The 26,032-nt window shown below is 40.3% G+C and overlaps 7 protein-coding genes across 7 annotated transcripts; all 7 read right to left on the bottom strand.

Annotated features, from left to right (window-relative positions):
* Positions 1–301: 301 nt before the first annotated feature.
* LSM04_004418 (CHAP domain) lies at positions 302–1,180 on the bottom strand (the record flags this gene model as incomplete). Its single annotated transcript, XM_067333664.1, has 1 exon — positions 302–1,180. One exon carries the CDS (start codon positions 1,178–1,180, stop codon positions 302–304), a length of 879 nt encoding a protein of 292 aa, XP_067189461.1.
* A 1,437-nt stretch (positions 1,181–2,617) lies between these two features.
* On the bottom strand, positions 2,618–3,502 carry LSM04_003308 (CHAP domain; the record flags this gene model as incomplete). Its single annotated transcript, XM_067333665.1, has 1 exon — positions 2,618–3,502. The coding sequence occupies one exon, from the start codon at positions 3,500–3,502 to the stop codon at positions 2,618–2,620; it is 885 nt and encodes a 294-aa protein (XP_067189433.1).
* A 663-nt stretch (positions 3,503–4,165) lies between these two features.
* Positions 4,166–5,776, bottom strand: LSM04_003377 (PWWP domain; the record flags this gene model as incomplete). The annotated part of the gene is made up of 1 exon (XM_067333666.1): positions 4,166–5,776. The coding sequence occupies one exon, from the start codon at positions 5,774–5,776 to the stop codon at positions 4,166–4,168; it is 1,611 nt and encodes a 536-aa protein (XP_067189434.1).
* Positions 5,777–6,716: 940 nt separating this feature from the next.
* On the bottom strand, positions 6,717–8,153 carry LSM04_000332 (zinc finger protein; the record flags this gene model as incomplete). Its single annotated transcript, XM_067333667.1, has 1 exon — positions 6,717–8,153. The coding sequence occupies one exon, from the start codon at positions 8,151–8,153 to the stop codon at positions 6,717–6,719; it is 1,437 nt and encodes a 478-aa protein (XP_067189377.1).
* Positions 8,154–9,707: 1,554 nt separating this feature from the next.
* LSM04_007523 (uncharacterized protein) lies at positions 9,708–10,139 on the bottom strand (the record flags this gene model as incomplete). The annotated part of the gene is made up of 1 exon (XM_067333668.1): positions 9,708–10,139. One exon carries the CDS (start codon positions 10,137–10,139, stop codon positions 9,708–9,710), a length of 432 nt encoding a protein of 143 aa, XP_067189517.1.
* A 900-nt stretch (positions 10,140–11,039) lies between these two features.
* On the bottom strand, positions 11,040–13,625 carry LSM04_009431 (Transcription factor; the record flags this gene model as incomplete). The annotated part of the gene is made up of 1 exon (XM_067333669.1): positions 11,040–13,625. The coding sequence occupies one exon, from the start codon at positions 13,623–13,625 to the stop codon at positions 11,040–11,042; it is 2,586 nt and encodes an 861-aa protein (XP_067189547.1).
* Positions 13,626–14,285: 660 nt separating this feature from the next.
* On the bottom strand, positions 14,286–25,610 carry LSM04_001652 (BEACH domain; the record flags this gene model as incomplete). Its single annotated transcript, XM_067333670.1, has 1 exon — positions 14,286–25,610. The coding sequence occupies one exon, from the start codon at positions 25,608–25,610 to the stop codon at positions 14,286–14,288; it is 11,325 nt and encodes a 3,774-aa protein (XP_067189398.1).
* Between the last annotated feature and the right edge of the window lie 422 nt (positions 25,611–26,032).

The following is a 26,032-nucleotide window of genomic DNA, read 5'->3' on the forward strand; positions in this document are numbered from 1 at the left end:
CCAAAAAAATTAAGAAAGTAAAAGGGGAAAAAAAAACAACAACAAATCCTTCGCATGTAAAAAAAAAAGATTACAGAGAAATATCTTACTTTTCTCCACTTTTCGATCACTGGAAAAAAAAAGGAAAATTAAACAATATCAAAGAGAGTATAGCAAGTTTCATTAGTTTCGACTCTCAAGGTTTAGTCTCAGTAATGGCAACACCCAATACTTGACATAGATACGCAACCATCATAACTCTACCCATCCGATTGCAAAAACAAAAAAAAGAGACAAAACCAAGAATTAAAAACAATCCAAACTACATCCTGTACCGAATCCACCCTTGAATGATAATACCATCTGGTTCATTCAGTGTATACGATTGCTTCTTAGCATCGTACAACATGGGAATTGCACGTGAGTAGTTGTGGTACGGCCCTGGCCAGGCGGTGTTATCCCAGTTCTGCTCCGCCACAAGAACGTCTGTATCGGTCACACCCACAATAACAGCCACATGCCCGTACATAAATCCTCCCTTCTGCCGCGGGTAAATAAGCAGATCACCCACAAGTGGGGCAGATCCACCAGCACTGAGTGAAACTCCATTCGGGTATTTCAACAGCGGTGTTTTCGTGCCGCCCTCCAGCTGCACAGACTGCAGTGCCCAAATATCCGCAGCGCCTTCTACGGCAGCGAAGGTTGCAGGCAGAGGAGAACCGCGGAGCATCCAATACCGCCTTGCATACTCCACACACTGCCACTTTAATCCACTACCATTTCCAATTGAATTATTGCCTTTAAACGTCATGGAAGTATAAACACTTCCGAGATCATACCAATCACCTGATATACATGTCGTACTATTGCAATTGCTATACGCAAAGACACCGTTATGAATACCTAGTATAGTTCCAAAGGTTGTGGCGCAGCCTATTGTACAACCCTCGTTAAGATGATAATAAGAGGAGTTACCGTTTATTGTTTGGGGTGCGTATTCTTTCTGGGGAGATCGCACCAACAAAAGCAGAGATACCAGAGAAGCGACAATACCCCATATAAAAAGGGTGATTGTAAAATAGGGTGGTAACTGGAATGTCTTTGTAAAGTAAGACATCTTCGTCTTTCGGCTACTCCTACCATTGCGAACATTACCACTACTACTACTAATACTACTAATTCGCTTTCTTTGTAACGCCATCGTGTGCCTCTGTCTATTATTATTATTATTATTATTATTATTATTATTATATGAGTCTTCCAGTCACCCCTTTAGGTAAACTAGAAAGCCACGGGACGTAGTTCCTTTTAATTTTTTTTTTGTGAAGGCAAAGAAAGAAATGGCGAAGACGAAGAAAAAAATAACAGCTATCATATATACACTGGAAAATGTACAATAGATAATTTATACTAAGTCAATGGGGGAAAAACAAATAGCTCATTAGAGCAAATAGTGGCTAATAGTATTTTCTTAGATGAGCCTCTTTTATTTTTTTTTTACCGCTTTACGTTTCAGAGGCTCCATTTAAGAAACGAAAGTAAAATAATAAAAAAAAACCGCTCCTGTTTTCCTTTTTTTTCCATTTATGTAGTTTGTGTTTAAATATTTGTTTTTCGTTCCCCACGCTTGATATCGTTATTTCAACATAAGAAATACAGTTGTTTAGGTTTAAAACACGAAACCATTAATCTCAGATTAAAATAGAGAAACAAGTGAATACACAAAGACAAGCACCAATCTTTTAAAAAAGTAAAAATAAAACAAAATAAAATAAAACAAAAAAGGAATCTTTGCATTTTTCCACGAAAATTCATTGCCTTCATGCACGATCCCTCTCTTCACTCTTTTTTACCTTATTTTATTGAACGCTCAATTTCTTTCAGTATTAAAGATCCCAATTTTTTCCATCAGGTCCAGTCAAATATGTATTGTGTACAAAGGTCAAATAATACATATATGTCAGCAAACCGAAATCAACCGCTTAAATGAATGATTTCGATCCTTTTTTTTAGATATATAAATCTCTATGCATATAGTCCTCAGTTAATCAGCACGCTCCATGGCAGAACAACACCAATGGATATGCAAGAAAAAATGATGCAGGGAACTGAAAGATATTCCAAGAAGCGGAAAAAAAAGCAAAGAAAAAACAAAACGAAAAAAAAAACACAAAGAGATAAAGATATAGACACACACCCAGCAAATATAATAAAAAGAAAGTAAGATGGGAGAGAAATAAATAAAAAACCAACGAAACGTAGAAGTACATAGTATCCCACTCGAAAATCACTAGTTGGGAATAACAGCAAAGAGTGTAGTTGGGGAGAAAAAGAGTATGCTAAAGAGAGAGCGAACGAGGAAAAAAATAAAATAAAATTTCAAGCACACAATCCCTTTTATAAAAACAAAGAAACATACACTTTTCATATTACTTCGCTCGCTGGAATATCTACAATCACTCAGTTCATCCCCTTCCTATTTATTGTTTTTATTACGTTTAGTGTTATATTAAATTTTCAACTTATTCTCTTACCAAAAAATGGAGCATAATTTAGATTGCAGCACATATGCAAATCATGCATAAACATATATATATATATATATATATATATTATTTCTCATTCCTTCGTTTTCATACTACATCCTGTACCGAATCCACCCTTGAATGATAATACCATCTGGTTCATTCAGTGTATACGATTGCTTCTTAGCATCGTACAACATGGGAATTGCACGTGAGTAGTTGTGGTACGGCCCTGGCCAGGCGGTGTTATCCCAGTTCTGCTCCGCCACAAGAACGTCTGTATCGGTCACACCCACAATAACAGCCACATGCCCGTACATAAATCCTCCCTTCTGCCGCGGGTAAATAAGCAGATCACCCACAAGTGGGGCAGATCCACCAGCACTGAGTGAAACTCCATTCGGGTATTTCAACAGCGGTGTTTTCGTGCCGCCCTCCAGCTGCACAGACTGCAGTGCCCAAATATCCGCAGCGCCTTCTACGGCAGCGAAGGTTGCAGGCAGAGGAGAACCGCGGAGCATCCAATACCGCCTTGCATACTCCACACACTGCCACTTTAATCCCGTCCTGCTCTGCTTTGTGTTTGAAAGGGTATTACCAGAGTCACTTATATACGTCTCATTACCATTACTATACGCAAACACATCGTTGTGGACACCAATAATAGAACCAAATGGAGAGCCACACTTGCTTTGTTCTTTGGCTTCTTCATGCCACTTTTCACCGTGATAGTGAATTCCAGAGTAGAGAATACCAAATGTGTTAAATGCCAAGAAAAGCACGACGAGAACACAGAGAGTCCACCCAATAATAGCTGAAAGGATTGGGGTCGCTCGCGAAATACGTTCCTTCCACTTGCTTTGGGAGTCTTCCTGTAATTCCACCTTCACAGCTGTCTCATTAGCGGGCAGTGTAACGTTTTCTTCTTCTTTAGGGGAGACGATATCTCGTTTTTTATCAACAGGAGACACTTTCGACAGTTCGGTTTCTCGTTGCATCCCTTTTAGATTAGGTTTCCTTTTTCTGATTTAATTGGTTTTGAAACCTACCCAGAAAAATATCTTTGTTTTTTGTTTTGTTTTGTTTTACTCACCTGCTTGCTTTAAGTTGAGCGTGTATAGCCAAGCAAATAAGTTTACTTTAGTTACCTTGTCCCAAACGAGTCGTTGGCAAGAAAAAGATTTTCACTTATGTGAAGATTGAGCAAATGAAAAATATCACTAAAACTAGAGTTGTAAAAAAAAAAGAAAAAAAAAAGAAAAGAAGCAAATAGAAAACAAAAACATCTCCCGGGATACTCAAAACAACTTTATCTAAAGAAAAGCAAATAAAATGAATCAACCCAAGAAGAAGTTAAAGAATCATATAGTATATAAATATATAAAAATAGGAAATAGAATTTTCGCACGTCCACACATACACATTGGATCCATGAATGTGACACGGAGCTAGTTACTTGCATTTTGCATGTACAGTTTGATTGAAAAAATTCTTTTTCGTGGTTTGTTTGTTTGTTTGTTTTGGGTTCCCCCTTTCCCACCTTTCTCTCTCTGTCTCTCTCTCTCTTTTTCCTTCATTTTTTTTTTTCTTCTTCAGATATATCCTGTTTCTTCCTCCACCTTATAACATCAGACACACACACAGACAGCAACACCCATATCCTACGCCTCCACGTTCCACGTCTCCCCGCACTTGAGGCACCGCACAAAGGCGGCCATATTATCGTGTGCCTGCACGGAGTACTCATTCACGACGGCCTCGCGAGCCCCGCAGCCCGGGCAGGCGTATCGCGTCGTGAAGTTCTCCAGGGCGCTGCCGTCGCCGAGCGGTGACTCCGGCTCCGGCGTTGTCGACTCGCCGCCCGGGCCGCGCAGCCGCAGGAGCAGCCGGCGGGGGTCGACGGCATTCGCGACGAGTTCCTTCGCGCCGATCGACCCGTCGAGAAGTCCGCGGCGGAGGTCGGCGTTGTGTCCATCGCGCAGAACGGCGAGCACCGCCATGCTGACATCCTCGTCATCCACCGCCGCCAACTCACTCTCAATCTGCCGCGCAATCGTTGAGGGCTCCGTCGCCGTCTCATTCACCTCCTCGTCGGTGAAAGTGGCCTCCAGCTGCACGCCCACCGCCCCAAGTGCGATGCCCTCCCGGTCGGAGCCAACCGTCGTGTCGTTGGAGGCCAACTCGAGGGTTGTCTGCGCTCGCAATTGCTGCTGGGTGGCGGGGGGGAGCTGGCGGAACCAGTAGGTGAGAATGGCAGAGGCGAGCATCACCACACGGACAGGGTAATCTCTAGAGAGAAACCTTCCTACTACAACACCAATCTTGGTACGGCGAAGTTGATCAAAGGTGACATCTATGGTCGTCATGGGGGAGAGGGCATCAAGTATTTGTTCCTCGGCCGCCTCACTAACAGAAACAACACTCCCACGTCTACACGCCGCAGCTAAGGATGTTAATTGCTCCCGAAATCTCTCAAGGGAACCATCACTAGCGTGCTGACGGTTTTCACGAAGACACCGTTCAAAGTATGCCGCGTCATCTTCTTGATGAATGGGTTCAAGCAACGCCTCCCGTTCATATTGTTCATCTGTATCAAATTCAACCCTCTTTCGTGTTTTTTTCCCACTGTGTTTAACTTTTTCCTCATCTCCATAAGAATTCAGGGAATCTTCATCCGAACTGTTATACTCTTTCTCGCTGTTATCATCATCATCATCATCCATCTTACCTTTACGTTCCTTCTTCCTATGTTTTTCACTTCGTCTCTTACGATGTTGGTGATGACGCTCCCCCTTCTCGGAAAAAGACTTTTCATCACGTTCATGCTTCTTGTGTCTCTTCTTATCGGATTTTTCAAGTTTTATTTGAGAGTGCTTTTTATGTACGCGCGCCTCCATTCCTTCCTCATTTTCCGATTTCTTATCCATTACTTTCTCTGAATCTTTCTCTGGCATCAACAATTGTTTTTGTCCTTGCTGCTGCTCATAGACACGTACAGCTTCTTCAACTGCAGCAGCACAGTCCGTATCCTGTCTCCCTGCCTCCAATAACTCCTTATCGGTATCTGGATTAAACAATAAAATCTCCTCATTATTACTGCTGTTTGCAAAAGCCACACTGGACGCTACGGATGGTAAACACAAAACACAAGTGTCATATCCAGCAGGAATTTCCACTTCTATTGCTGAAGGATCAAGTACCATTCCCGGCCACCACGGGTATCCCGGCTGCTTAAGCCACACAAGTGTGTTAAGTGCGAGTGGAGACGTCATGGCGGGTTAAAGTGACACTCTCGTTGCAGGAGCAAGAACACAGAGATATTTACTGTAGGAGGAGTTAATAAAGAAACACAACGTAGAGGAGACAAAGGTCCCACTTAAGATTAAAAATTTATCTTGCTACTATTACAGCTCTTGCTCCCACTACTGATCAAGCAACGTAGCGTCAATGAAGGAATTGATATTTAGAAAAACAAAAACGCGTGTAGACGTAAATGTATCCTTTAGTGAGAGTGTGTATATGTTTCCCTGTTTCACGCTTTTAAAGGTTTTAAATTCCGTGAGGAAAACAACAACAACAACAACAGAAAAAATACCACCACCCTAGTACGACCCGCTATTTTCCAAATTGTAGCAAAGATTATTAAAAGAAAAGAAGAAGAAAGAAAAAGAAAAAGAAAAAAAAAAGGAAAAAGAGAGAGACCTGCAGGGGATCCTATTCCAACAAGATTCTCTTTGTTTATAGAAACAAAAAAGATATTTAGATATTATTCATTAGTACGAGCAGAATAACACAAAAATAAAAGAAAAAAACAAAGACAAAAAGAAAAAATTACCGGAGAAGAGTTGTGAGAAAGAAAAATGGAGAGAGATAGAAAAAAAAGGAGAGGAACGTCCATTACTTGTAATAATATATATATATATATATATATCTTCAATGAATAGAAAGAAATGAAAATTCTAAAAACTAAATGCATTTAGAATTTCATTTATGTATACTTTCCACTTTCTTTCAAATGACTGTATCACCTACCAGTTCAATCGAATCAAATTTCACCGACATTGTGAACATCGTGTATTTTTAGTTTCTCAATCCTTCCTTCTCTTTCAAATTGCCTTTTTCCTTTCTTCTTGTTCTTCTATTTCGCTATCTTTTTTTTCTTCCCTCTTCATTCTCTTTCTTTAAAAAGAAACCTTTTACGCCACACTTCGCTCACTCAGTAGTCCATGCATTTTTGCACTCCAAACAAGTCACAAATTTAGTTGTTGGCTCATCCGCTGAGCGTATCTGTTGCTCGAAGAACGAGCAGCGGTTATTACCACAATTTGGACACTTAAAGAGACTTGTAATAGCCACATTTGCCAATTTCACCTTCTCCTGATCTTCAATCATTTTTGTAATACGAGCCTCCTCTGTACGTTTCTCATCTTCTGTCATGAGTGCAGAACGCGGGAGTTTCAGAAAATCTTTTCCAGTTAATGTACGTGTAGCAAAATCCCGTCGCAGTTGTACCATTCCTGGTTTCTCAAGCTGCAACTGCAAATGTTTACGGTCCTCCGGCTCTACCACATCGCGACAAAGTTCTTCCGCCACAGCATCCAATTCCTCCGCCGTGACATTTGGAATTGGTGGGTCTGTTGGATTATCCAGCATCTTTCGCACACGATGTACAAATCGACCACGTACAGGTTCTTCATTTGTTTGCATCCCTGTAGTAGTATTAGTAGTTGTTGTTGTTGAAGGAGGATTTACAAATGACGGAGCACCTGCCTGCACAGGACTCATAATATCTTCTTCCATCGTTGCCGCATTATTTGCAGCGTCCTGTCGCCTACCAAGACGATACTGCTGGTGCCGCTTAATGGCTTCTATCGTTTCAACCGGCAGTGCCCGCGCCCAGGCGGAGATAATCGCACGTGCCAGCGGCCAGATCTTTTCGAGTTCCCGGCGACCGAGAATACTTCCAACCGCCACTCCGATCTTTGTGCTCTCCAACTGGCGAACTGTCACACTGACGGTGTCGAGATCACAGAGCTCAATACGTAGGGAGGGGAGATCGTTCGCCTCCACCGCGGATTGAATGTGTTCGGCAATGTCAATGAGTTTCTCATCTGATAATAATCGTAGTGCCGGTACACCGGCGTGTTTGTCCTCCAAACCCACCTCACGACTGCGTTTACTCACCGGTCGCTGCAATTGTTTTTGCGTAGAACCCCCCGCCCCACGTCGTGTGGAAGTTGAAACACCTAATCCCCCAGCTGCTGCTGCTGTTGTTGTTGTTGTTCCCGCCTCTCCCGTTTTGTGTGTTCCCCCACGTTCATTTGATGCAAAGTTATACTTTAGCGGATTTGCCGTTTCATCCGACTCCGCCCGTCGAATCGCCGCGAGTCGATCATCATCCGCCGTAACGGCCTTCTCAGATGAAGTTTCAAAGAACGTTATATTAGCAGTCGCACTGTCAAAGTGTTCGAGACTCGCGGGAGTTGTGGTGCCCTCGTAAAAGAGAACAGTGATATCACAGCCATCCGGGCGGGTTTGTGCACTGGCGTCTAATTCCTCATCACTGACAATGCGGGCGGGCCACCAGTCATAGCCTTCCATCTTCACCCACACACGATCAAATGCCTCATACACAGAACGTGAGGTCATTGTATATATATATATATATATATATATGTTTTCTTTCTTCCTTTTTACTTTACTCCTCTCCAATCACCTTTTCTTTTCTTTTTTTTCCCTCTTCTTCCTCTGGATACCTTTAAGTTCTGTTTCTCTTTCACCTGATTATATGTTTTATTATCTTCTGCCGCTCCTTTGTGTTTTTTTCTTCCCTCTTTTACCTTATTCGTGTACACTCCAAAAATCCGAGAATCCCCACACACCACAGCAGTACTAAACGCACTGGGAAAGGCGTGTAAAAGCAGAAGCACTCAGACTGAGAGAGAAAGAGCCTTTTTCCGTGTGGTTATGTACAGGGGACTCAAAAAAAAAAAGAAAAAATAAATAGAGAGAAAAAAAGAATAGCGAGTATAAATAACAACAAGGAGAAAATCAAAGATTAATAATTACTCAGATACACGGAAAGAGAGTATCCAAAGTAGAAGAAAAATAAAATACCGGAGACTCAAGAAGAGAAGAGAAGTAAATAAAACACAACTCGGTGTGAAGAGTGTGATGTGTAGATTAAAGGACAAGCAAACAAATACGCATTTCATGTGTATACTTTTGTATGCATTAGAAAACAAAAAAAAAAGATGTTTCTTTTTTTTTTTTGCTTTTCTCCTTATCCATCTAAACTACCCATTTCTCTTTCCTTCTATCATTTCCCCTTCGACATCCACATACACACACACAGAGTCAAACACTCGATTAACAGAGACAAACAAACACATCATAAATACAAGACACACACCTACACACCCCACCCACACACAAAAGAAGGGGAAATACCTAACTTTACCCATTTCCTTCTACTATTATTTTCACTTCCATTGTTATCATTATTGATGATAGTGTCGAAATCAACAGTAGCATCAACAAATAATAAAGAGAATAACGACATTAAGAATATATATATATATATATATATATATATATATATATAAGAGTATATGACTTGGCCTAATGTATTTGTTCCTCTTTAAATATGTGTTTTTGAATTCCTCTTATTTTCTCCTCTCACTTTTTTCCTAGATTCTATGTGCCAGCCGAAACAAAAAATGCAACACAAAGACAACATTAGAGAAATAGAGAAAAGAAGAAAGAAATATATGCTTGTCTAAATCATTCCCACACCATGCTCAATTCTTTCTCTCCTCACCCTTATTGCTTTCTTTCTACCCTCTCTGTCTTGCTCTCTTCCCTTTCACTCACCAAATCTTTTTTTTTTCATTCTTTAATATATATGTGCAACCTCCTTCATTACTATCTACTACAAGTGAAGCTCGAAGATCATTCCCATTAATAACAACACAGTAATAACGAAAAACAAAGAAGAAAAAACATTTCAAAAGATGAAAGATACTGAACGGAAATTCACTCTTCATCATATCTATTCCATCCTATTCACATACCCTTTTCCTCCTCTGTAATATGCACCTCTTTTTTTGTTTTTTTTCTTTTTTTACTGAGCAGCTGTACTACTACAATTGTCATTATTGCTGTTCCTGTTTCTGTTTCTGCTTCTGCTGCTACAAATGATGCTTAGTAGTTAGGATTTACCTTTGTTTCCAGCGCCACAACAAGCGGCGAATCGGGGTCGATAGGCGGGAATATACTCTGACGGCCAAACAGCGTCCCGAGAATGAATAAGAGCAGCACCTTGGTCAAAAAGCGAACATCCCAAATGAAGTTTTTCACGCTGTATGTGCGGAAGTAATCACCAGATGCAAGGTAGCGGCACTCATCAAAGAAACGCACAACACGATAGTGAAGAAGTTGCTTCTGCTCGTGTACATAACGCCTCGTGCTGCTCACTGCGGCATCTGTTCCATTCGCATTGTGATCTGCAATTGTTTTGGCAATAGCGGCATCAACAGCAGTGAGCTTAGTAGCGGAGCGTTTCTCAATCTTGCAGGCAACCTTGCAGAAAGGCGCCAAGATCTTTCCAGCAGACATGTACTTGGAAGAAGACATACTGTGTCGTGTCAAGCACTTTTCTTAAATTGTTTTTTTTTCTTTTTTTGTTTTGTTTTGTACAAAAATAAAGAATGAGGAAAAAAAAGAAAACGAAATAAAGAACACTCTATATGAACGATACATACAAAACAAATTAAAAGCCCTGTAACAGGAAGGTAAACAAATGGATATTTCACCATTCCACAGCAATATATATATATATATATGAAGGAACCAATGTTTTTTTTTTTTTTGACCATCAAAGGAATAGTTCTCTTTCTTTTTTCTTTCGTCTTCCCCATGCCCTTCATTTCGTGTATTTTCTATTCATATTGGTTCGGTTCCTTTGTATTATTATTTCTTATTATTATGTTTGTGTGTGTGTGTGTTTGGTTTGTACATTTCAGCAAAGATGAGGCAGCAGATTCAATGTGATAGATATAAAGAAAGGTAACACCTCTGCAACGTTTAATGTTCAGAGAGATACATGTAACTGCATTGTAATATGTGCATTTATGATTCGACAAACAAAGAGAAACAGAAAGGTTGCAACGCGGTAAAGCATGTTTTTTTTTTTTTTTGGAAAAAAAAGAAAGAAACGAAGGCAAGCAAGTGGAGAAACAAAGAGGACAGAATAAAAATATGAAAAAGAAAAAAGTACGGTTTCTTTCCTCTTTCTTTATTAGGTGTTTCTTTTTTAATACTCTTCTCTACTGCATATAGATAGTCCTTATGTAGATATAGAATTATATATATATATATATATATATATATATATTCCTTGCCCATAGGAATCATCTATACCTTGTCCAGTTAAATATACCCATGCATAATCAGTTTTTCCGCTCTATCCTTCTTCCCATTTTATTTTCTCCTTTTTTTTTCCTTCCTTTTCTCTTAAATCCCACAGCAACTGCACTACCTTCCGTTTCTTTGCCTCTTTGCAAAGACAGATTCATCCCGTTCTGCGATGAGGTTCCTGACGGTTCCAATACCCTTTGTGCGTCCCTCACGAAATACAATCTGCTGTCCCACCTTCATAAACTCCGGCCTGTAGAGAAAATGGAATCGCACGAGGGAACGGTCACCGGTGCGTAAGACTTCCTGTGCCACATAAACAATACGAGCGGACTGCCGTACGGTTGTGGCATGCACGACGGGTTCATAATTCGCCGCAATGGTGGTGGCGTGATAGAGCACTGTAATATCCGCATCCACCTGCCAATACGCCTCTGGTGGGCCGGCGTGTATATCCAGCAGAATAGATCCCGGCCGAATCCGCCACACATCTCCTTTGTGTGCGGCCTCTCGCCGTAGACTTAACGCGGCATCACATCCCGCCGGGGCCTCCTCCGCCGGCACGCCCCGCACGTGGACGGACTTAATTCGCACCGGGCGGTAAATCCCGCGGGCGTCGGGGCCGAGCAGCGCACGATCGTCTGCGCGGAAAACGCCCTGCGTGACGACGCCGCCAACCACGAGACCGACGCCGGGGACGTGAAAAGTGCCGTCGATGAGCATTTCGCGTGGGGCACTGCGGGCGGCCCGCCAATCGCGTCGCAGTGGAAGAAGATTAAAAAATCGAATGAGGGTGGAAATGCCGTCGCCGGTGACACTGCTGAGTGTGAAGAGCGGCGCCATGCGGAGGTGTCGGAGGTGGCGGGCGGCGAGCACCACGTCGTCCTCGCAGCGCACAACATGCGGGAGACGGCGAACGGTGGGAAGTCGCAATAATTGATGCAAAGTGGACATGGTGGACTCCAACACATGCGCAGGTGTACTGTCAATGCGGGTGACGACGATAAAGAAAGGGAGTTTGAGGGCCACACAGAGGGCAAGGTGCTCCTTCGTCATCCGCTGCACCCCATTGTTCGCACTTACCACAATACAGGCATAGTCTGGTAGATTGCGGGTCATACCAAGTACAGTAGTCTTGAGATAACGTTCATGACCGGCAAGATCATAGAGGGTGAGAACTTTGGAACTACGCGACATCAACTCCTGCGCAATTTGGGCTCGTGAAGCACTACTACTACTGGTACTCGTTACAGCAGCAGGAACAACAGCAGCAGCAGTAGAAGTAGAAGTAGAAGTAGCATCTCCAGGGACACCACTCAGACCTCGCTTTGATGTGAATACACTGTAGTTTACCACTTCACCTGTAGCGGAGAAGCAGAGATGATTTTCACTAATACTTGAAGTACGTCCAGTGGCGGCTTCATGCTTGTGTCGAAACACAAAGGCACGGGCAAAACCTCGTCCATCATCACGGCAACCACGTGTCAACACAGCTGTAAGGGTGGATTTACCACTATCCACATTACCACACATAGCGATACGTAGTTCAATCTGTCCAGATGATGGACTCTGACGTAATAGAAACTCTTGGGCGATGGCGCCTGTTTTATCACTACCCTGAATTTCACGTGGTTCTGCAACGACAGATGTACAACCAACACCCACCTTCTGTGCAGACGCCTTTAACTGTTTCACACGCTCCTGGAACTCATCCATAGTACGTGCAGAAACAACAAAAAAACATTCTCCTTGTCCTTCTTCTATACCAGCTACAACTGCTTCCTCACTAAGATCCTCTACACCGATACCACAAGTTTTGCTTTCACCACTATTAACATTACTATTACCAGGTTTTGCATCACATAAAGCTGATAACGTAGGAGAAGTAGTAGTAGTAGTAGTAGCAGTAGTAGTAGTAGTAGCAGATGCTGATTTTTTTGTTTTAGTGGTAGAAGTATCGTTATTTTTGTTCTGTGCATTTGCTATGGTCGTACTATCAGATGGATCAACATGCTGCACAGGGGTTTTATTATTATTGCTGCAACTTGTACTATTTGGGAGTTTCTTGCGAAGAGTATTTACCAACGCGTCACGGTTCTCCTTTAGTGTGTGAGAACCCTTTTTGGCATTAAGCGCCTGTACAACAAACTGAATCTCATTCGGACGCAAAAACTTGTTTTTATTCCTATTTTCATCAATATTTTTACTATCCACATCTGTATTGAGATTATTATTTTCCTTCTTCTTTTCATCAATAAATTGTCGAAGTCGAATAAAATCTGTCTTTACAGCTTCCGATTGCCCATCCCAGAATACGGCAATAATAAGAAAGACTAATTCCTTGTTTTCTTTTACTTCAACAGTTTCGTCATCGTTATCAACTCCAACTCCACTCTCTCTATCCTTGTTTGTATCCTTCTTGTCATTGTTATTATTATTACTGTTATTACTTCTGCTGTGTGTCTCCTCCTTTGTTGTTACCTCCTCCATTGCACGCAGTGCAGCGGTGTGAAATCGACCATCATCATCACTTGCTTCACCAACATTAAATACCACTATACGCTGCACTGGCGGTGTTAGGGACTCCAACACAACATCCCGCAGCCAATTCCCAAGTTCTAATGCCTCAGGTTCTACTAATATAATACAGAAAGATTCAGTGTTGCTCTTTTTGTCATTACCGCTCTTCCCCATATTTTCTGCCATTGGTGTGATTGAAGTCCACGGTTGCTCTTTTTTTTTTTTTGCTTTGTTTTCGTTTATTTTTTTTTTTTACCTTTTTCCTACCTTCTTCTCCCTCGTGCCGGTGGATGATCTAACAGAGAGAGGGAAACACCTCCCAACTCTATGCAGTTCGCTACAAGAACCATTACAGAAAAGAAAGAATAAAAAAAAAGAAATTTACAGAGGCATTGAAAATAAGATAGTATTGCATTAAGCAAGAAAAATAGTCACAATAACAACGAAAAAAGAAGAGAAAAGGAAACAAATCAGAGCCGGTAAATAAGGACAAAAATAAAATAAAAAGCAAGCAGTAACTGAACTTGAGAAGGAAAAATTTGCAAAGGGACATGCACACACACACATATATATATATATATATATATATATAGATATAGATATAGATATACAAACAGAATGAGAAAGAAAAAGAGAGGTAATTCTCTCTTATTCATTGCTACAACAGCAAGTAGTGGTTTTCTTTATGTTTCCTTTTTTTCTTCTCTCCCTCTGTCATACTCTTGTATGCACTACCAAAACAAGAATAGGAACACATGGAAAGCATCCAGAGAAATGGAATAGGAAAACGAAAATAAATAAAAAAAAAAGAGAAGAAAAAAAAAGAAGATACCTTCTCTCTCTCTCTCAAGTTTTGTTCGCCCTCGTTGTTTCCATACTTTTATTCTCAAAGCTCAACACCTTCACCCCACCACTATGATAACCGACGAGAAACACCGGCACATCCCGTTCCTGCTGCCGTATAGCCGTCACGGCCCCCAGGCGCGGCATCGCACTTCCCCGCACAATAACACGATGATGTTCAATCAACACCACCCGGCCGTGCTGCACCTTCGCTGGTGGCAGCCGCACAGCCCGCCAGAGCGACAAACTCCCGTCCTGATGGCCGGTGATTAACAACAACACACCGGCCGACCACTCGAGTGTGTCGTACGTCGTCACGGCTGTCATACTCGCAACAAAGCGCAGGGCCGCATCGACTGCCACGCCCACTTGTCCCGCTTCATCCTCCAAGTGTGGGCCGGTCTCTTCTGTGGCGGGAAGGGCGCCCACCCCGTACGGCTCACCGTGCTGATCAAATATAATGAGATGCCGTCGCGTTATAATAATAGAGTGGGCGGTGCGAGGATCAATAGCGGCAGCCACAACAATGCGATCTCCGGGGGTGGTGTGAGGAAGTACCCGGGATGTATCCAGACGATGTAGTTTGACTATAGAGAGACGTTGAATACACCAGACAATAGGGAAATCTGTACCACTTGTAGTGAAACTAATAGCACGACCATAACGGGTATCTAATGCAAATCCAGCAATGGGATTTTCATGATGGCAAAGCGTTGCACTAAGAAGCAGCAAGTCATTTTCATAATTAGGACTAAGACATGATATAGTACCACTATTGGATCCAATTAAGATAAGAGATTCTCGACAACTAACTCGAATAGTACTAACACTTACAGGTACATTCATAGCTTGTTTAAAGCGTAGTGTAGATAGGAATCTTCCATCATTAATATCAAACCGTATAAGAAGATTTTCACCCGCATCCCAGCAAATTATCTCCTCTGTATCATCTATAGGAGTAAAATATTTATAACAACACATCTTTCCTCCACCTCGCATAGTAACAAAATCAAGTACTGCCGATTCATGAAGGCGAAATATCTCTGCAAGGTGTACAGGAGGTGTGTGAAAGGTTCCTGCTGCTGGATCTTCTAATGTATACCATGCCTGTGGTGCATCTAGTGCACGTAAAAGCATAGAACATACTTTAGGAGATTGTTCATGAAAAGCATTCGTATATGTATATCCAGCACTTACTCCACCAGTTCCACTACCACCACCACCACCACCACTACCACTACCAGTACTGTTATTATTATTATTATTATTATTATTATTATTATTATTATTATTATTATTATTATTATTGTTACTATCACTTTGGTTTTGGTTATGCGTATGGCCAACACTACTATTACCAACAGCAATAACACCACTTGCGATAGAGGCAAAATTACTATTATTACCGAGACCCGTCGTATTATGTTTACGTGATATATCCGCTGGTTCCAACTCTTGTTGAGCAGGATGACGTTCCTGAAATAATTGTGTTGGTGTTTGTCCAAAATTATCAACTTCTGCAATAATAACATCAATATCATGCGGGTCATGACTTTCTTTTAAGGCTCGAAGTACTTCTTCACCATATGTCATACGCTGAAAGACATTAAACCGTTCCACAGCCAGTTTCCCACGTCTTCGAACGCCAAATATGAGATCTATCCAACGATGAATATTACTCACAACGGCTCTACTCTCTAATGTATACCGCATAATAGCTGTAAATACCTGTGTAGATCCCTTTGCCCAAGGTGGGAGTTTTACATCATTTACAATACTTCCATCCGATCTTTCACCAAAATCACAGTGATTTACATTAACGAGAAACATACCATCAAAGAAAAACTCTGGAGTTAACTCTTTACAATCTGCTGGACCATTTACACATGACTGAAAAGAGGCATCAATAGAATCAAATAATCGTGCCGCTACATCAAACTCACCACCTTGAAAAATACGAGCAAATGTTGTATATGGTTCTACACGAATAAGATAGTGAAGAACTCCACCACTTGTAGAATAATGAGTACCATGATGAAATGGTTGATGATCCTTTGCATTCTCATCCGCACCATTCATTTCCACCATTTGTTCATACAATTGAGTAACCGCCTGACGTCTAACTTCTGTTTGGGCACCCATTGGAAGAGATAAATCACGATACGATGCGGGAGAATCTAGTGCGAGTTCACTTGATTTATAATCTGCAATAATCCATGGATATACAGGATATTGATTAAAGTCTAATGTAGTTCGACCTGCTACTCGATTTAACATTCTTATATAATCAAATGTAGAGAGAGAACCTGTTGCCCAACGAATAAGCATAGAACGAAGTGTAGCACTACGTTGAGAGTGTTCACGAAATTCACATCGTTGTGTACCCAAAACTTCTTTTAACATATTTAGAAATTTATCCCTTGCTCGTGTATTCATAGATTGTTGAGTATCTACAATAGAAAGTAGTAAACCATCATCATACATAAATTCTAGAAGAATAGCCGTATCTTGATGCATATAATATGCCATACTTACACTTCTAACATTACGTAATGGATATACCCAGAATAAATCTCTATAGGAGTGTCCTGTAGCTTGTCTTACAGATTGAGCAACTTTTGTACCATCTTTTCTTTCTTCTTTTTCACGTTTTCGTTTATCACTACTAACATCCGTAAGAAAGCGTTGTAATTTATTTCGCATAGAAACTGCAAAATCAAAAGCCGATTGATGTTGTAAAAGTCGTTTTCGTTTTGATTGCTGCATCATATTCATATTAAAAGGGTAACTGTAGTCTTCTTCATCATTTTGCCCACAATAACAGAGAACAATATCTCCTGCTTCTGTAATATGAGAAAATCCAATAAGTTTTAGTGCAATATTTGTTAATATAACAAGGCAAGGTGTAGCATGAATACCATTAATTCGAAAACCATTACTCATAAAACGTAATACTTCATTCGGCTCTAATAAATATCGAAGTAAACTAACAGCTGAGTTTGTTAACGTACATCTCTGATCTACAAAAGAAATAGGTTCATTTATTACAAAAGGTCGACATCTAATAGCAAAAGGTTGTACAAGAGCTGAAATATGATTTAATTGTTGCTCACAGGTATCTGTAGTAAATATGTTAACTTCGGTATCTCCTGAAGATTTACCAGAGGTTACTTTTGTATAGTTTCCACGAGTATCCAAATAGTACAACAAACGTAGAGAAGTATCAGGGTTTTCAAAGGAACAACACTGTGTTGATAACCAATGTAATTGCGATTGTTGTAAAGGTGAGATATGTCCTACTTGTGATGAGAATCGGGCAACATATGCTCGAATAAGTTCTGAAGTTTGATATCGTTCTGGTATCTCTGTCGTTTTAGTGTATACTTCATTAAATACTTTAATTCGATTAATATATTCACTACGATCTTTTAAAAGTGATTTTAACGCTATATCGGCTTTTGCCTTTGGACGTCCAGACATAAGAGTATCCACAATATTCATATTATCACGACAAAAAGAATCAAATGTATTAATAGCAATAGTTTCATCACTTACAAGAAGAGAAAATGTAAATTCATCGTAAAGTGAAAATCTTTGAGTTAATGTACGTGCTGTTAATGCCTTTCGCAGTTCATTTGTTCCTCTATACGTACGCATAATAAGACGTAGAGATTTAATAACAGTATACTTTCTCCGCGTGGCTTCTTCTTCATCCATAGAGGTTGGGGGAAGCGAAACATATACGCGAAATAATACCCGTAATAAACATTCCAACATATCCTTCATAATCCAATCTGGCGACAAAACACATGTAAGTAATGTATAGACAAGTTCCATCTGATCGACCGTGATTCCCTGTACAGAGGGTTTATTTAATACGGCAATACAACTCTTAACAACCTGTGAACGTAGTTGTTGTAGTGATCGACGGGGCCAGAGGGATGGGGCTCGTGTTAAGAGCGAAATAAAGTACGGTGAAAGACTTGATAGTTCCATCACATTAAAAGAAAGAAGATCTACGAGGAGATCATTAAAACGGCAAACGTTAAAAAAGAACACATCCAATGAGGAATCATGCGTTGTGAGCGTATGATCGTAGTAATTATTATAATAGTAATAACTACCAGTACTAGTAACACTACTATTATGACTACTACTACTATTACTACGACTACACGTAGTACTCCTTCCCTTCTTTCCTTTTCGTGTATATTTCGGTGAATTTAAGGATTGATCATGCATATCTAAACACCGCAACACCTGTTGCATAAAAAAATGCATTAGTGTAGAAGTTCCCTCTTCTGTAGTGGATGTTATACCCGTCACTAACATGATTTGAAACAACATTGCCCCACAGGAGCCATATGTCTGTCCGCCCACCCACCCCGATGTAGCAGGAATTGTATGAAGAGATGCAATAATCGTACTGCGCAGTACTTCCACTGCAAAAACGCCTAAAGCCTGTGGAACTGAAGATGCCGTTATGTTTAATGGTTCAATTGTGCCAAGTTTTAATTCCGTTGTGAGGTCTTCACGCAAGTGATGTGGAACTTCACTATCGGCGGAAATACCGAGAGGTGTGACGGTGTTCGCAAACGGCTCTGTCGCATCAGAAACGTTATCATCAACATGTTCACTATCGTAACAGACATCCTCATAGTTGTGTGTATTATCGTCATTTCCAACAGGCATTACCATTACCATATTATTATTATTATTATTATTATTATTAACACCAACATTATTATCCATATCATCAGAGATACGACTCTTTCTACCATATCCAGTACTACCTAAATGATCATTTCCATCCTCACTAGCATAACAAAGCATCGTCTCACTCTCCTTCTCTTCACATGCCGTAGAATCTTCTTTACATGTTCGTAACTTTACTTGTCTTAAAACGTCTTCTTCTTTTTGTTTTTGTTGGTTTCCACGTACTTCTTCGGAATCTCCTCGCATTAATGCACCTTCACCTGTTTTACTCTTGCCCTTTTCAACACTTAACGGGATTTCGTCTTCATGCATCTCCGCTACTGTACGTACTTCATCCCTTACGGCGTGTTGCAACGCCGCTGATTTGGCCGACACTACATGCCGCTTGAGAAACGTACCAAACACCGCCAAAGCCGATATTTGATATGGAGATAACGTTAACGAAACGAACAGACTTGGATTACATGAGAGTCGTTTAAGTGTACGAAGCATAAAAAAGGTTCCACTGGCTTCTTTTTCCATATTTAACGGTTCTTCGGTGGGATTGGAGGATCGTAGTAATAGTTTACGGTATCGTTTGCGTTGAATCGCATGCCAGAGTAATACACACACACGTAATATAGAGAAGGCCGGTTTGTGCCAATGTAAAGAAGATGTGAGAGGTTTACGGTTAGATGCTACAACTTCTTCACTCTCATTATTATTATTATTATTATTATTATTAGAGCATGTTAACATAAGACTTTTTCGTTTTAAAAGCCGTTTCATGTAAATATGCAGCATTAATCGACCACACACACGTGCTAAACTAAAGTACTTATACACACGATAGGCATAACGCCTATATCGCTGCATAACAGATGTTATCCCGCATGGTCGAAAACACGATGGAGTTAACAAAGTAGCATTTAAATGCAATGTAAGAAGTTTAGAAAATATAGGTGCCACAATGGCATCCGGCTCTGGTATAATGGAATTGGATAATCCATCCAACTGCTCCAAGAGAGATCGTCTGGAGGAAAGTACATCCATCTGTTTTCCCGCGCCAATAGTGAGAGAGAGTAATAACAGCATTAAGTCCTCATTACGGGCATGCGAGGAAAGGGCCGCCACAACGGCTGCAGGACACTGAAGAACTTCACTGCGAAGATCGGCATTATAATTGAATGCATCAAAGAATAAACGGGTGGCGTACACAACACAGGCGTCATCTGCGAAACGTGATACACATACGGCAAACCAGTTAAGATCAATAATTCGACCAAATGCTGTCATAAAGACATTACTGCCACTATTACAACACTCAAGAAGACTACGAAGAATCATAAGGGTAACATCACATGCACTACGAAGCGAGATACGAATTTGTGAAAATCTCACTCTAGGTAAAGTTAATGGATTAGATGGCGATCGTGATTGTGATTGTTGTGACTGTTGTGTATTCACGACAATAGGAATTTCTGCTGGCGTAAGGACTGCAGCTGTTGAGGCTACAATATTGACAATATTGGGTTCAAAATCACATGCAATCATAACTTGTTTCACACAAGAAATAAGACGAGAGCGTAACATAAAAGGAATAGATATTCCTCCATAAACCATACTATTAAGAATACTATCCACAAAACGAAATGGCATCACATAATTGGCATTTCGTCTAGCGAAACGACAAGAAATTACAGTAAATAATTTTTCCACTCCTTCTGTAATATATAAAGCACATTCCATTGGCATAGCAGCAAGTAATTCAACATCTCGTAATATATAATCAAACGCCAGACGATTAATAATAAAAGCATGAAATCCATCATCAATATGTATTTGTAGCGTTGCGAGATAGAAAAGACTATCACATACAGCCGGTGTAATAAGATGGGCAAGACGACGTAAATGAAAATCTAATAACATATACGTTCGATAATTCATCGTTGTATTACTTGTTGTATTACGAATACAATTACATGCCATTGCAGTGTATTGTCGTAATTCCTCTTCTGTGGTAGATTCTCCAATCCAATCAAGTAAATGTGAAAGACCTCCACGATTTACAAAAAGTCTACGATAATCTATCCAATTTTTCGGTGGTGTGGCGTAATTTCCTGTTAATTTTGCCATAATTGGATATTTTTCACGAGTCATCTGTACTGTATTTAATAACAACATATCTCTATTTTCATACGGTGTAAACGCGGCAATACGATCAGTAAAGGGTTCCACAATATCACGTACCTCTGATAACTCACGTGGTACTTCTTGCACTAACATTTTACAAATATTTGCTTGATAGCGTGTCATCGCGAGTGAGGCTTCCACCTGTGGTGTAGTCAGTTCATCATCCCAAAGTACAATATCGCCAATAGAGAAAAGTGCATCATGCACTACAGTTCTCACAAAACCAATATGAAGACTTACTTCGGAGTGTGGTCGAAAGTAGGGAAGTGTACATGTTCCAATCTTATTAGCGTTAAGATAGACACTAACGGTATGGGCTACACTCATGACAACAAGGAATTGAACCCAACGACGTGGGGAGAGATCTTGTAAAGCTTGACTTTCATTCACTGGTACCTTTTTTCCATCATGTATGATTTGTACACTATCGCCTCCTACAAGATTAATAGAAGCTGGGGAAGGTGCTAAAGCGTCTGTTTCAATAAATTCAAAGAGACACATATTACTATATATTTCTTCAAATCTAAAGTAAGTAGAAATAGAAAAACCTTTTTTTGGCCATTGTCCCATTGTAATAATAATACCTCCTGTGGAATTAAACCGTAATTCACTACGTTCAGGAGCTTCTTTTAAAATTGGTGCCCAAAATGGTTCAACTTCTTCTTTTTTACCCATATAGGGTAATTTTTTATTTGCAAAAGCAGCATCAACTTCCAAATAAGGTAGTAGTAATGTATGTTTAGTTTCTAAAACCCATTGTAAAAGTGTATCCGAGTGAACTTTTGTTGTTGTTTTTAACATCATATGAGTTACAGCAAGAAGATTAGTTTCTAAATCTCCGGCATGTTCACTTGCAGTTCCTAGCAATGGAGGAATAAGATTAATAAACACAGGCTTTTCTACAGAACAATTGGGAATGGGAATACTAAAGTGTCCATATTTCTGTAAACGTCTTGAATGACTTCGAAAATTATCATACTTAGATGTAGCTGCATCAAGTACAGCTTGGGCAATAAGAATAAAGTATTCAGCCCCTTCAACAGAAGTGATTCTCTCTGTAAATACCTGTATAAGACGTGTATCAGATAATTGAGGTCCTCGACCTTGAGCAGATTCAAATACAGAGAGAAAACGAAAAAGTTGTTGAATAAGACGAGGGAAACAATTTACTTGATGTGGTGTAATTAGTACACGTTCAAGTACAGAAATAATCGCATTAATACAACCATGTTGATATAGCCAAACTCGTCTTTCATGTCTTGCCTCATCTGTTAATTTATTAGATGCTAACTCAGCTGAGAAGAGTTGTAATAATTGTACCAATAAAGAAGGATCTGCATTTTTTATAATCGCTGAATATAATGCGTATGCCTCACCAAACTCAAGACTACTAGCAATACATTTACGTCCAAGTTTGCATAATCGTACATCTGAAGTCCATAAAAGAGCAAAAAGTTTTTCCAACATTTGTACAGAGAGAAAGTTTATATTCCGTTCCAAAAGAGTAGTAAATATACCAGATAAAGCATCTAAAGTATCACCTATTTCAATATTTGGAGCTTCAAGTTTTAATGAAAAAGAAGGTTCTTTTTCGAAATCCATTAAAACAACTGTATCCATAAAAACTCCTACTCCCACTCCGCCAGTACTACTACTACCACCAACACCACCAGCAGCAGAATAAGAATTAGCAAGAGCCACATTCATAGGGACATTGTTGGTTATATTAGTCGATGTACAATTATTGGCAATTGCATTCATAGAAACGGGGAGTGGCGTGGCTTCATCAGTGTCTAATAATGTCATCTCTTTAACAGGCATAACACCTAGACCAAGTAATTTTGTTAATAGTTCCATTAATACCTCATGTGAACGTATATTAATATCCTCATCATCAAAGCATTCCAGCGCCGTATACCAAAGTCGAACAACAGGGGCAAAGAGATATTTAAGACTAAGATGAACTTTTTCTCCTAAACCCATAGAATCTCCTATATACTTATGTTTTTCCCATAAAAGCATAAGTAAAGGTAATTCTACTAAATCTTCAACTTCGCTTGATAATGGTGGTTCCTGTAAATCATGATATACACGCCAAAGTGCGGAGACAATTTGATTAGCAAGAGCTGAATACATTATATCATCCTCTGTACATTCATGGGGTACATCATCACAACTTGTACTAACTGATGTATCAGACGTTGTCTGTGAAAGCTCTGCTTTATAAGGAAGAGGCATCTCATGTGGTAATGTAAAATGCAAGTGTAGACGTTTCTCTTGTTCTCGTAAAAAATTAAGAAATAAACGTACTACAATACGTCCTTCCAATTTAGAGAAGGCAATATTACTATGCATAGTAATTTGTACAAGTGTAACACACGTTGAAAGTCGTAAAGAAAGTGGCATGGTATTATCTGTAAAGGCATCACAAAGAGCTTGTAGTAATCCTTGAACAAGCTTTACATATAAATCATTATTATACCACCACATTATATCAGCTTCTGATGTTACATCTGAAGTTTCAGCATCTATAACTACAGAATCACTTAAAGTACGCCGTAAAGGTGAAAAAGTATTATCTTCAATATTTGTTGAACGACCTACTGTATTTACTGTAGTAGCAGAAGCACAAGAAGCACCTGGCCAAAAACTTAACCAAAGTGATTTATTGCTATGACCGGTACTATTATTAAAAGAACGTCCTACATTTGTTTCAATCGGAGGTGAACATGCCATAGTCACAACACTACTACTATTACCACCAATAAGAGGACTCTTAACTCCACCAGGATTACACATACTAATGTTAAGTAATTCACTACAGCCCATAGATCGACTTACTGAATTATCTGTAAAAGATGCTAATGCAGTTCTGTTACTACGCAGTGGTGGTGTACAAAGAGTTATTAATTTTTTAAAGAAGATCGTTTCGCAATCGATAATAGCTGTACAATGCTGCATCATACGTTGTACACAGTTTACTAAATCATTTTTAACAAGTTGTTTTAAAATAGTCTCTCGATGAAGAATGATATCAGACGATGACTCTCCCTCTCTATTTGATCTAAGCAACTTAGAAAGGGCATCCAATGCTAAAAGAACATTTTCGTACATGGCAATCTGAAGAGATAATGGAACCTTTGGTTTATCATTATTACTCCCTCCTTGTTGTTTTTGTTGTGTCCCCTCTGTAGTTTTTGTGGTTGTTGTTGTTGTTACAGCACGCGAACTAAGATCAATGATAAGACAGAGTGCTGTTACAACTTCTGGACTATCGTACGCTGATGCCAACTCCAGGGCGGCTACGGCAATATTGAGTGCCTCTCGGTTAAGCACATCGTAGAGATTTCTCCTACCAGCGGCGAGGTACTGTGCGAGGACCACCCGATTTGCCGTTGTTGTCGGCATTTTACTCTCTACTCCTGCTGCTGAACCACTACCACGTCTATCGCCGCTATTATTATTATTATTATTATTATTATTATTATTATTATTATTATTATTATTATTATTATTATTATTATTATTGCTATTATTACTATCACGTGTGTTTGGTCGAATAGGGGCGGCGGCGGCAAGTCGAAGACGCAGTCCGTGCAGAAGTGCGGCGGCGGGTGGACGCGGTTCGGCCCGCACAAGTGCAATCGCTGCCGTTACAATAGAAGTATCCATTTCCACAGCCCCCACTGTACTATGATGGACATGATTCGACGTTGTGGCATTATTATTGGTATTAGTATTACTACTACTAGTAGTAGTCGTCATAGCATTGGTATTATTATTATTATTAAGAAACAATCGGCCTAAGGCGCGTAGAACTGCAGTTGCAGCAGCAACAACTCCACGGGCGATGGGTGTTGCGGCCTCCGCGGCTCTTTTCGCCTCTTCACACGCGGCCGCAAACACACGAGTCATCCACGCAAAGTGACGCCCCCTCACAAGTGCCGCCACAACATGACTGTGCAGTCGTAGGCCATTATTATTATCATCATTATTATCACTATTATTACTATTGTTATTATTGCGGTGGAGCATCGCACTGCAATCGCGACGGGCACAAAAAGCCTCGAGAAGGTGCAGGACGTGATCGGCCTCCAAATCGGCAGCGCAGCGCAGGACCGCACCGGCCGGCGGTGAACTCCCAAGAGACGCAAAGCGGCCGTGAATGTAGTCGAGCAGTCCATCACACAATCGACATAGTGTCGCAGTGGCATCCGCAGTGACGTACGAGAGAAGATGTAATTGCTGGCGGCCGGCAATGCGCCAAAAGACATTCGCCGTTTCCGCCCACAGCCGCTGCTCTTCTTCTTTTTCTTCTTTTGCTGCTGTGGGCACAGTGGGGGGATTTGACTTGCGGCCCTCTGTGAGGGCTAACGCCGCCTGCATGGCATTAAAGAACTTTTGAACGCTAGATAAATCTCGCTCAGATAGCGCTGGCATGTTTATTTATTTGTCTTTTTTTCTTTTTCTTTTCGCCTTCTCTTTGCTTCGTGTGTATACTACTCTTCTTTTTTTTTTCTCGCTCGCTGTGTGTTTGTTTTTAAAACAAACAAAAAAAAGAGACTTGAAACCCAGTCCTACTCTCCCTCGTGGAATACCGTCTCTCCTTGTCTTGGTGTAGACTAAGGTGTAGAAACGTGTTGTTTTCACTTTAGTGTTTGGAATTTTTTTTCAAACCTCTTCTTCTTTTTCTTCCTCTTCCAGCACAGCAGGAAGATAATCAGTGATAAATAAATAATAAATATATAAATAACCAACAACAACAATTGCAACTACTATTGCTACAATTCACAATAGATTCCGCCCCTTTCTTTTTTTTAATTTATTGTGTTCTTTTTTTTTCTTTTTCCTTTTTTTTTCTC

Source organism: Trypanosoma melophagium (assembly GCF_022059095.1).
Source record: "Trypanosoma melophagium isolate St. Kilda chromosome Unknown ctg30segment0, whole genome shotgun sequence".
Taxonomy (NCBI): Eukaryota; Euglenozoa; class Kinetoplastea; order Trypanosomatida; family Trypanosomatidae; genus Trypanosoma; species Trypanosoma melophagium.